We start from the raw sequence: 10537 nt of genomic DNA, 5'->3' as shown, positions 1-10537 counted from the left end.
TCCTTTGTCCATACTTCCTTTGGGGCATGTGTTAAAAACGGAGGCAGCACTGCCTCACAATCATCAATTGTTTTCTTAAACCTTTCCCTTGGGCCAGGGTGATTAGTTTGCAAACATTATTCTTTGTGCTGCTTACAAGAATCTAGTCTAATACAAGAAACATCTGTATATGTGTAGTTTATTGTACTCTTAGTAGTGATTCTTATTTGATCACAGCCAGAAGTGGAATTCATATTCCTATTAAAAAAATTACAGTAAGAGAAGTTAGGAAAAATTGAACCTTTTTCTGGAGTGAGCACAAAAGAGTCTGATATTAGTTATGATGCAGTACATCTTCGGAGTGCAATATAAAAGCAGCTTGAGCTTCTTTTCATGGCTGCTAACTTCTGCAATAGCTTCCTTGCATAGATGTTGCTGACGAGAGTGTTTCTGCTCCCCAAAGCAGCATACCTTGCAGAAGAAAGTTACCAGACTTCCACTGAGCTGTACCACATTGGCGTGCAAGGTTTCTCCTACGAGCTGTAATCAACGTAACCATGGTAAGCACCCCTCCATGCTGCAGAGCTGGCCTTCAAGCTCAGCTGAGAGTCTCAGCTCAGAAATACAGATGGTTCTGGCTGCTGTTCAGTGGAAAGGGAGAGGGAACGTTTGTGTTGAGGATAGAAGAGCTTGTAGTGGGGGCTGATCAGAACTGCCTGGCTCTGAGCAGCAATGCTCACTGGGTTTAGGAGCACATGGTCCAGCATCCTGACAGGAGCTGCTTTTTCTCTCCTTGCAGGCAGTAGATGGAAGGGAAGAGTAAGGGAGTTGAAGGGGAGTTTTTCACTGCTGAGGTGGAGAGTTCAACAGCTCAAAAGTATCATCCACTACCTGCCAGAGGCAGTTTTCAAGTGGGAAGTCGTTGTCCACCAGGTTGACCAAATAATAATTGTCATGGATGTACTGGATGATCATGCGAGAGGGTGACTCCTCTTCGTAGAGCTTGGCCCACTGCTCAATCCACAGAGCAAAGGCCTCATCCTGCCAAGGAGAGAGAGATGTTTGTAGGGATTTAACGCACATTTTATACTACCTCAACTGGGACAACCAGCATCACATATGCCTGGTGTGCCTGTGGCTTGTTTCCTCACAGTAAATGTTGCAAGAGCTGAGCAAGCAGCTTCCTGCTTTCCAGGCAGTGGGATGCACCACGAACAGAACTGTTCAGAGCTGAAATGAGACATGCTTGTACTAAAATAGCTCAATACTGCCCCTGTGCGTGTAGTGGGAGGGAGAGCTATTGCTCAGAGCTCTGGGGACTAGTATGGAGATGATAGCTCCCCTGCCTCCCGGGTGTTTACTTAGTGTCTTTGAAAAGCTCTCACAGGAGAGAAGTTGTAAATACACTGAGGGAGCAGACTGCAGCAAGCTAATGCCACAACAGTACTCAGTTACAAGTGGTGTTACAGACTCAAAACAAACCAGACACTGAACTTCCAGTGTATCACAACTGTATCCAGCAGCAGGAGGGACTCACCTTCCAGGAAAGGAAGCTTACAGGATCCACCACAGTGGGCTGGATTATCTCTCTGCCTGGAAAGATGCCCCAGGTGACAGCATTGGGTTGCAGATCAGGGGCATTGGTGATATTCTGGCCCTACAAGGAAAAGAAAACCTTTCTGCAGCAGCTGCTGGAGGAAATACTGAGTGAGTCAGAGCAATTTTCCTTGTCCTTGTTAAGATATCAGACAGCAGCTGCAATTCACAGCTGACTTGTTTCACTTTCCCTTCATGTCCCACTTTGTTCCTGGGGATGTCTGAATCTTTGACCTTTGCCTCTTTCCCAAGGTGGTGAAAGTATCCTGTAAATGTCAGCCTACCTTGACGTTGACAATGTGGTAGTTCACCCGCAACTCGTACTTCTTCAACACTTTGAGCAGTGCTGTGACGATCTCACTGGAGGTGAAGAACTCTAGGTAGGCCTGCCAGGGTGGGAAAGGAGAAAGAGTAAGAGCCATAACTTGTGGCAGGGCTGACACATACACACAGGCAACCAAAAGAACAGTTGTAACCTGTGCTGTTCAGCAACCAGGCAGCCGAAGACTTCTATGTCCATCCCCAGAAGCATGTATTACAAAGGGGACTAGAGCAAAGGGCAGGGCAAGAGAGCTGAGAAAAAGAAAGAACTCATGGAAAGCAGAGGTAACAGCCCAAGAATGGCCAGTTTAGGAAAGCTGCAAGCTATTTGTCCTGTACCCAAGTGAGCAGATAGGCCAGAATATGCTCCGGGCAGTGTAACCACAATTGCTAGGCCTGGAAAACAGCCAGTACTGGACAGAGTGCACGGAAGGAGCCCGAGTTTGACTTCCGTTCTGTGTGGTACCCCATGAACAGCAGTGTCCTGCCAAGGCAGCCCAGTCCAGCAGGAGCAGAAGTCAGGGGTCTCAGCTGGGCTCTGAAACACCCTGCCTTTTGTCCAGTCTCATCTTTTGTCCTCAGTCCTCCCAGTGAGCTTACACAATCTAATTCTGCACTTCCTTCATCTACTGCTGCTCTGTGCTTGGCTGCTCCAACAACTGCTTCCCCTCCCCCCATTTCCTGGCTATTGTGTGATGATGGATTTCCCCTCACCTCAGGGAATTCGGTTTTTTTCTTTGAAAACATAACTGCATTTGCCATCTGCTCATTTCATGGCTTTAGCAATTCGGATCCCCTTTGAACATAGCTGCTTTGTTTCCCAGTATGAGCCACTTGCCTGGCATTTACCTTGACACAGGAGATTCCTATCGCAGCCATTAGTGGCAAGGATGTAGGGCCTGAAAATGCATGACAGTAGGAGGCAGGCATGAGAGATAAGACTGCCTGCAGACCAGAAGTAGCCACAGCAGTAGTGCTGCAGCGGAGGCAATTGGTGAAGAACTCTGCCTTAGAGGAAGATGGATGGGAGAATGTTTAAATACCCAGTTATTACCATCAAAAGCTGGATGGCAGAGATACTGCCTCAGCGATTGCTATTATGAGAAACCTGGGTGCTTCCTGTATAGGGAATGGGACCAGCTGCAGCGAGCAGGCATGTTTTATTGTTGGTTTTGTTTTTTTAATCTGAAACTTGATAGCTCTGCTCTGGGAAGTGGTTAGCATCAGTTGCTTACTATGAGTAAAAACAAGAGATTGTTTTGAAGTGGGAGAAAACAGCTCGGTAAGCCACAGAGTTGACATAATCTGCCTCTTAAATCACCAGAGGAGCTTTGCCTTGTCGCAGCAAGAAAGCATTAGAATAAGGAGCTAGCAGAAGCATTATCTGGTTGAAAGGCTAGGACCTTCCTACCTCATGGAGACTGAACTAGGTCACAACTTATTGCTACGCAGCAGAAAAGTGCAGTACCTTTTGGAAAACATAACCTCCACTAGGTCCCCAGCCAAAAATGGGGTCTGTGGATGGTTTGCCATTGATGTTTGGCTGGGAGTTGATGGTCAGGATTCCCCGTCTGTTGACCTTCTCCAGCTGCTCCTTCAGAAGGCTGGTTTCAGTAGCAAGAGGGTCATCGTTCCAGGGCATACACGTAACCTACCACAAGGAGAGAGGATGGCTTACAATGTGAGTGTGTACAATAATCCTTTGGTTACCAGCTGATGCTGAAGGAACTTAGAAATGCCCTAGTGATCTTGAACACATCTCACTCAGGACAGAATTCTCATGTTTTGTTTAAGGGGGGAGGTATGCTCAGCTCTAGGAATGAGCTCAGCATGATGCTGTAGCAGCTTCCTTTTTATGTTGAGCCCCAGCTCTGGCTCCTGGATTCTCTGTGGAGAGAGTCTCCCCTTCTGCCACTATCTCAGCAGCTTTAGGTAGGAAACTGCCATCATTCTCATTTAAAACAATGTGATAGAAGCAAGAGAAATTAAGCACTGTTGTCTGTGCCGCACTGACCAGCCCTTCCAGGGCCACCTCTCACCCTGTGTCCATTCTTGTTGGGCTCTCCGGTGATGTAACATGTGAAAACCTCAAAGACGCTTTCCTCACTAGTCAGTTCTTCTCCCCACATCTTCAGGAGCTCCTCACGGGGAGACTTGCTCTTCAGGTAGAAGAGGTAATAGTCCTTCAGCTCCCCGAAGGCTGGAGAAGAGGAGTTACCCCTGTAAGCAGAACAGACGCAGGATTAACAGGCCACTGACAAAGATGCACCAGTTTGAAGATGCAAGAAAACAGCCAGACAGGAAAAGTATCCACCACAATCCACCTAGAGACCAGAAGCCTCAATACATTGGTGCCATTCTCTTCACCTCATTCAAATCCATGCAACTGGGGACCACTTCAACAATAAACCATCATTTCTGCAAGGCCCAAGGCATGCACAGGACACCCACTGACTACAGAGATCAGCTGTGCAGCAGGCTGTTGTACCACACCTCTACCTCCTTGCCACTGCAGGCTAACAGCTTACCATCGACCATTGGGGAAGTCATCCCATTCTTGAGTTCGATAGATGTAGCTTTTTGGCCTAGAGGCCCAGAAGATTGGCCGAACATCTTCAACTCTTCTCTTGGGATGAGCACTGACTGCCCAAGGCAGAGGTCGCCTGCACAGAGAAAGAAGCAGATAACACAGTTCTGCTGACTTTCCACAAGAGGCTGGAAGCCTTCCTCCTGTAGAACTGGCCTCTGGGAGAAGGAGTAGCAAGAGCTGAGAAGAAATCTATTCGTCAAGAGGTAGGGCAAAACCAAACCAACCTCTTCTTTGTGTATGCAAAAGGTTTTCCTTCACAGATGCTTGGTAGGTGCCTGTTAAGTGCAGGCCTGACATCTGAGATTGGATGATGAGGTAAGGGAAAAGCACTGCGTAAAGGAAAAGTTATCCCTGTGCCTTTGCTTCCTCTTGCCTATGTTGAGGGACGTGGACTCAGAACCCATTCCCTGTATTGGGAATGTACTGAGAGACTTAAAGTTTCTTCCACATGGCAACCCTAAGAGTTTAGGTTTTAAAGTTCCACAGAACAGGCTACCTCAATTCTTCACTACCTACTCTTCCTCCCAGCTTTTATCAGAGACCTGCAGGAAGGATGAACACCTAAATGCAGAAAGGTGCTTAAAAAGCAGAAGAGAAGAACCAACTCGTCCATTCCTTGTGCGTTCAGTAGATGGGATGTGCAAGAAGTAATAAAATAACCCAACATATTCAGCTCACCTAGGGTCCTCATTCCAAATGCCAAGGCGCTTAAGGACTTCAGTAGTAGCCACTTCCCGATTGAGGGTGTAAAAATGGAGCCCATGCACCATGCCACTGTCCAGCAGCTCCCGGCACATGGACACTGCCAGCTCCACCCCATAGTTCCGGATAGCTGCATCGTTGTCCTTGATGGGTTCAATCACATCTTTGATTTCTTGGGGCACTTCCAGCTTGGAGAGCTTCACCAGCTGGCGCAGGGAGTGGTAGCCCTGGGTGAAGATACAAAGGATTTCAGTCTTCCCAAGTCCTTTTCTGATGTCCAGTAACACAGGTAATTGATCTCAATTTTGCAGCAGGAGACTGAGAACTGGGGGCTCCTGGATTTTGTACTGCCAGGCCCCACATCCCTAGGATAGTAATGCAGGCTGGTTGTGTCAGTTCAGGTGATTTCATCACATTTATCTACTTAGTGCCTGAGCTCAGCACGCTGACAGTGACGTCTAACCACTCAGGATAGGAGGCAACTGTCCTTTATATCCCCCTTTGCCATATGGGTACAGAAAACCTTTACAGCTTGTTATGCTGAAGAGTTTCATTTAGCAAACCACCTACAGATTTATCACACGTTTAGCACTCTTACTTCACAGAAATTTTTGGAGGGTATTCACAGACCTCTCTCAGGCCCTGACCCCAAAACACCTAACATGGATCCATGTTGCCTCCCCAAGCCAGAATAACTTGCTTTCACCTGTATGGGGAAGATGCCAGGAATAATGGGGCAGGTGATGCCAATGGCCTGACAGTCCTTCATGAACTTGAGAAAGGTTTCTGATCGGAAGAAAAGCTGTGTAATGATGAAGTCTGCCCCAGCAAAGACTTTCTCCTTCAAGTGCTTCAGGTCCGCTTCATAGCTCTCTGCTTCAGGATGACCCTTGGGGTAGCCTTTGGAGGGGATGCAGGAAAAAAAAAGTCAAGACAACACATCAGAAATTAGGAAGTAGCCAATCTCACTGTGTCACTTACAACCCAGGTCCAGAAAGGGACTGCTGGACTGATTTCTCCCATCTCAGACCCTATCCCACACTTTGCAACAGAAAACACATACCTGCCACGCAGATGTCAAAGTAATCATCAAATTCACTGCGAATGTGCTTAACCAGGTCAACAGCGTGATTGAATCCATGTACTTCTTCCTCCCATTCCTCACCAACAGGATCTGGAAAGAGAATAAATCCAGTCATTCCAACTGTTACTTCTTCATTTTGCCATGAAGTTGAATGCAACAGCAACACTACCTCAGCCCTACTAAGTGCCCTATGACAAAAGGATTCACCTCCACGCAATGCCATGATGTTCTTCAGCCCCAGCCGCTTGGCCTTCTGCAGGTGCCCTGTGATGTCATCCTTGGTCTGATTGCAGCACGTCATGTGGAGGATGGTCTCCAGGCCGCAGTAGTTGACTGCGGTGTTAGCAATAATCATGGAGGAGGTTTCCTTGTCAGATCCTGGGTCCCCTGCAGGATGCCACGTCACATCAATGAAGAGCGGACCACCTGCTGCCATGCGGTCAAACCTGTGGATTTTAGAGCTGTGTTAACCTACCAGGTAGCCCGCTCACCTCCTCTCCAAGCCAGGGATATCTTGCTCCCTGCTGGAACGCCATCAACAAGCAGAGAAAACTTGGATGACAGCAGCAGGAGTCACCAAGAAAAGTGTGGAGCTAAGAGTTTAGTAAGTGGCGAATGTGAAATGAACAAGGACAATAATCATTTGAGACTGTATGAGGAAGAGCTTAGAATCTCTTGGAGGAAAGAGGCAAATTAAGTCTTCTCTGTAGAATAAACTTCCTCTCAGCATGTTCTATTAGACTGATGCATCTTCTGATAGACCACAATGCACATCCCATTTGCTTTGAGATGGAAGACACAGCTGGGAACAGGGTGTTCTGGCATGAACTGTATAGGCCACAAACAGGGAACGACAGGCCAGATCTCTGTGGTATTCCCAAGCGTGCCTCACAGAAGGGACAAAGGCTCCTCTAACTTTTCACTCTCCCACTCTGGGCTGAAACAGGCCCTTCTGTTTAAAGTAAACATGGCACTGGCATACAGCAATTACAAAAAGTGTGATGAGAATCCCTCTTCTCCTCCAGGTGAGTACATGGTGGCTCAGGCTCCAGGATGACCTTCAGTTCTGCTGAGAACCATCACCTTTCATGCAGCATACATGGGGACACCAGTCTCAGAGACTAAATCTGTAGTCCTTGGTAATATAGAGGCACAAACCATAGTGGCTGAATAATTCTGAAAGCCTGTGGGAGCCTGTTCCAGAGATTTGGGCACACTGTCCATGAAATATTTTCTGTTTTAAGTAGGTATTACTCTATTGTCCCCTAGCACTTTGCTTCAGACCTAGAGCATGACAGCGCCCTTGCTCCATGTTTAAACAAGTGACAGGGGAAGCAGCCTGGCACTCTCAACAACCCCACCATGACACTTAACACTTGAGGGCCTCCAAGGAAGATAAGTTACCTGGTATCCATTACCCTCCTCAGCAGGAAAGCACAGCCCCATTACCTGCTTCGTCACCTGGAAGGGGAGACAGAGCACGGGGCAGAGCCTGCCTCATTAACTTTTTCCCAACCCTCCACCAAAGAGGCTTCATCTATCCCCTCTCTTACCCTGCAGCCCTCACCTGGAGATGAGATTGACAGCAGCATTGGCTGTGCGTGGAGGGAAGAACTCCAGGGAGAACCACCTGTCCCCGGAGTCCTGCCGCCGGCGCATCTTCTCCCGCAGTCGCTCGTGACGCTCGGCATCGAGGACAGGAGTGGAGCAGCGCGAGCTGTCCTTGGAGCTCTCGCTCCCGCTGCTGCTGCCGCCATCGGACTTGGAGCTGGAACTGGCACTGCAGGCATGCTGGTTCTCATTGACCATGGTGAGCTCTCTGGAGGAGGGGAACAGAAGCGGCACAGTGGGTAGAGGACACGCGTCTTAGCAAGGAGCAGTTAAGTGCCCGTGTGGGAAGATGATGGCAGGGAAAAGGAAGAGGGATCCTGTGCCACGACCACCCTTAATCACCACCAAGCAGTCCCTTTGGCCAGCCCTCACTGTAAGCCGTGGTGGAAGATCTAGTGAAAACACAGTGAAACGAGTGCTTTTACATAGTGCTGAAAATAACACAGCAGATGGCTTCGTGCCACCTTGATGCAACTCTTCTGTGCCCGCTGGATCAAACTTGGCTCTCAGAGCAGCCAGGTTAACGTGACTTTTGCACTGTCTGCAGTTTAGCAGGCCATGAAGCTCACATGCATCAGCTGAAGACCTTTTTGATCTTGCGGTCTCAGGCTAGACACGCCAGCAGATTTTCTTCTCCAGCAGCTGCCCCTTGGACTGCATCCATCTTCGTGAATTCCCACCTGTTTATTCCCAAAAGGCAGCATTTCTTTACAATGTAGAGATAAGGACAACTGCTAATGGGGCAGGTATGCATGAAAAAAAATAGAAGAATCCTTTCTGGAACAGGGTACCCTATATGTCATCCTTTGCTTTGTCTTGATGGGCATCAGTCTGCTGCATTTCTCTCTCCAGAAGACATACCACCTCCGTAGACATTTGTGCCGTGCCATCCACTGCACACACTTAGCTATTTGCTTCACCAGATATGCTGTAGCATTCCTTTCCTCACAGATTGTGGCTGCTTGGAAACGAGGTCAGGGACCATCCCATTTTTTCCTGCCTCACGGAATGCTCAGGTTTGCTTGTTGGCTTTACAGGAAGCCAAGCAGCTCTGCAAGTTGAGTATAGGCTGCCCAACTCCACTGAGTTCCCTGGGCCACAACTGCTTGATGTTTTTATCCAATACCTTGGAAGTTAGGGAGCAATTACAGACAACTAGAGAAAAGCTGCTGTGAAAACTGGATTTGGGTTATTTGCTTATCTCCCTCTCAAAGCTTAAAATTGTCACTGGGAAGCAGCATGTTGTCATTACGTAACATCAGAGTCTATTTTGGAGGAAGCTGTTCCACAAGCCAGCACACGCGCTGTCCTCACCAGGGACTCTGAGTTCAGGTCATCCAGACTTTGAACTCTTCTTCTGCTGTTTACACTGAGTTGGCAATCAAGACAAACCCTTTGGGAGAAAGTCTGCTTTTACCACCTGGGGAGCACTCCAGCTGGCAGGAGATAAAAGAAAGGAGTGCAAGGCTGCTGCTGCTGCCAGCGGACAGCCTCAAACCTCTGCTGTATCAACAGCATGACAGCAAGCTGGTGCATGGCAGCAGCCCCAACCAAGCGCTCTCAGAAGATGCAGCCTGCCATGCAGGCAGCGCTGATCCGGGGGGTTATCCCAAAGCACAGCGCAGTGCTCGGGCTGTAGGGGCGGTCTCCCAGTGCCTCGTTGCTGGGGAACACCACAACACCTCAGGGTGCTTGCTCCCATTGAGCTCGAACAGCCAGCACGCAGGCAGGGTTAGCTTATTGGTGGCTCTACAGGGTGAGGTATTCTCGCGTCCTTTTCTCGTTGGACGTCTCGAACCACAGAGGCGGCAGTAAGGCCTCGCTCAGTGCATCAGTAGAAGCGCTCAGAACGATTCCCACAACCTCGCAGGGAACGCGGATCCTCCTACAGCGCTGACGTGGGGCACCCGGGCGCTTCGTGGCAGGAACCCGCAGCCCCCAGCGCTACACCTGCACCGAGCACCTGCAGGACCGCTCCCAGGCCCCGCTCCCCGGGCCGTGCCCCCTAGGGACAGCGGGCAGCACACGGCGAGACCGACCGCAGAGACACGGGAAGGCCCTATAAGGGTCCGCCCAATGGGGATCCGCCCCAGGGGGAACCCGGCACCCCATAGGGACGCCTGGCTCCAAAGGATTGGGTGCTCCATCACCTCGGCTGAGCTCACTCTAGGGGTTGGGTAGGATGGGCAGCCTCCCTCTTTCCCCCGGGCCCCGCTCACCTCCCCGCGGCGCTGGGCGCTGTGCATCGCGGGCGGCCCCATCCCGCGTCCCTTTAAGCCCCGCTGTTCCCCCCCCGTTCATCACGTGGTGTCCCGCTGTTCCCTTATCCAACATGGTGCCGCGCCTTCACCTCCCGTACGTCGCCGCGTCACGTGAGCGCCGCCAGGTCACGTGCTGCGAGCGGGCGGGCGGCGCCGGCGGAAGATGGCGGGGTGCGGCGGCGCGCTGTGCTGCTGCTGCCCGCACTGCTGCGGCGAGCGGGAGAGCCGCACCCCCGAGGAGCTGGTACGGCTGTAGCCCCGCGCGTCCGGCCGCTCGTTCTCCGGCGGTGCTTTGTTGCTAGGCCTTAGACCGGGGAGTGCCTGAGGGCAGGCGGCCGCTGGGCGTTGGGTGTTGCTATGGCGCTGGGCCCCGCTCCCCTCAGGGCCCGCTCC

General features: G+C 50.3%; 2 protein-coding genes across 4 annotated transcripts in view; one reads left to right on the top strand and one right to left on the bottom strand.

Moving 5' to 3' along the window:
- MTHFR (methylenetetrahydrofolate reductase) lies at positions 163 to 10242 on the bottom strand. 2 transcript variants are annotated; one of them, XM_021417448.1, is made up of 12 exons: positions 10103 to 10242; positions 7840 to 8091; positions 6480 to 6718; positions 6252 to 6362; positions 5895 to 6088; positions 5165 to 5415; positions 4425 to 4559; positions 3936 to 4116; positions 3365 to 3547; positions 1860 to 1961; positions 1517 to 1636; positions 163 to 1020 (listed from the first exon to the last, which is right to left on the bottom strand). In XM_021417448.1, the coding sequence occupies exons 2-12, from the start codon at positions 8079 to 8081 to the stop codon at positions 823 to 825; spliced, it is 1956 nt and encodes a 651-aa protein (XP_021273123.1). In that variant the 5' UTR covers positions 8082 to 8091; positions 10103 to 10242; the 3' UTR covers positions 163 to 822. The 2 variants fall into 2 exon arrangements, with proteins under 2 accessions (XP_021273123.1, XP_021273124.1); XM_021417449.1 differs by lacking the exon at positions 10103 to 10242 and adding an exon at positions 7677 to 7733 and having other exon boundaries at positions 7840 to 7979.
- CLCN6 (chloride voltage-gated channel 6) overlaps positions 10236 to 10537 on the top strand; it is a 35699-nt gene continuing 35397 nt past the window's right edge. Inside the window, exon 1 of one of the 2 annotated variants that reach the window (XM_021417447.1) lies at positions 10236 to 10388. In XM_021417447.1, coding sequence (XP_021273122.1) covers positions 10308 to 10388 — 81 coding nt within the window. In that variant the 5' untranslated portion in view covers positions 10236 to 10307. The remainder of the gene's footprint in view (positions 10389 to 10537) is intronic. The other variant, XM_021417446.1, reaches the window with a different exon arrangement.

This window comes from Numida meleagris, chromosome 20 (assembly GCF_002078875.1).
Source record: "Numida meleagris isolate 19003 breed g44 Domestic line chromosome 20, NumMel1.0, whole genome shotgun sequence".
Classification (NCBI taxonomy): domain Eukaryota; kingdom Metazoa; phylum Chordata; class Aves; order Galliformes; family Numididae; genus Numida; species Numida meleagris.
The sequence above is the reverse complement of the archived record's forward strand: the minus strand, read 5'-3'. Positions and strand labels throughout refer to the sequence as shown.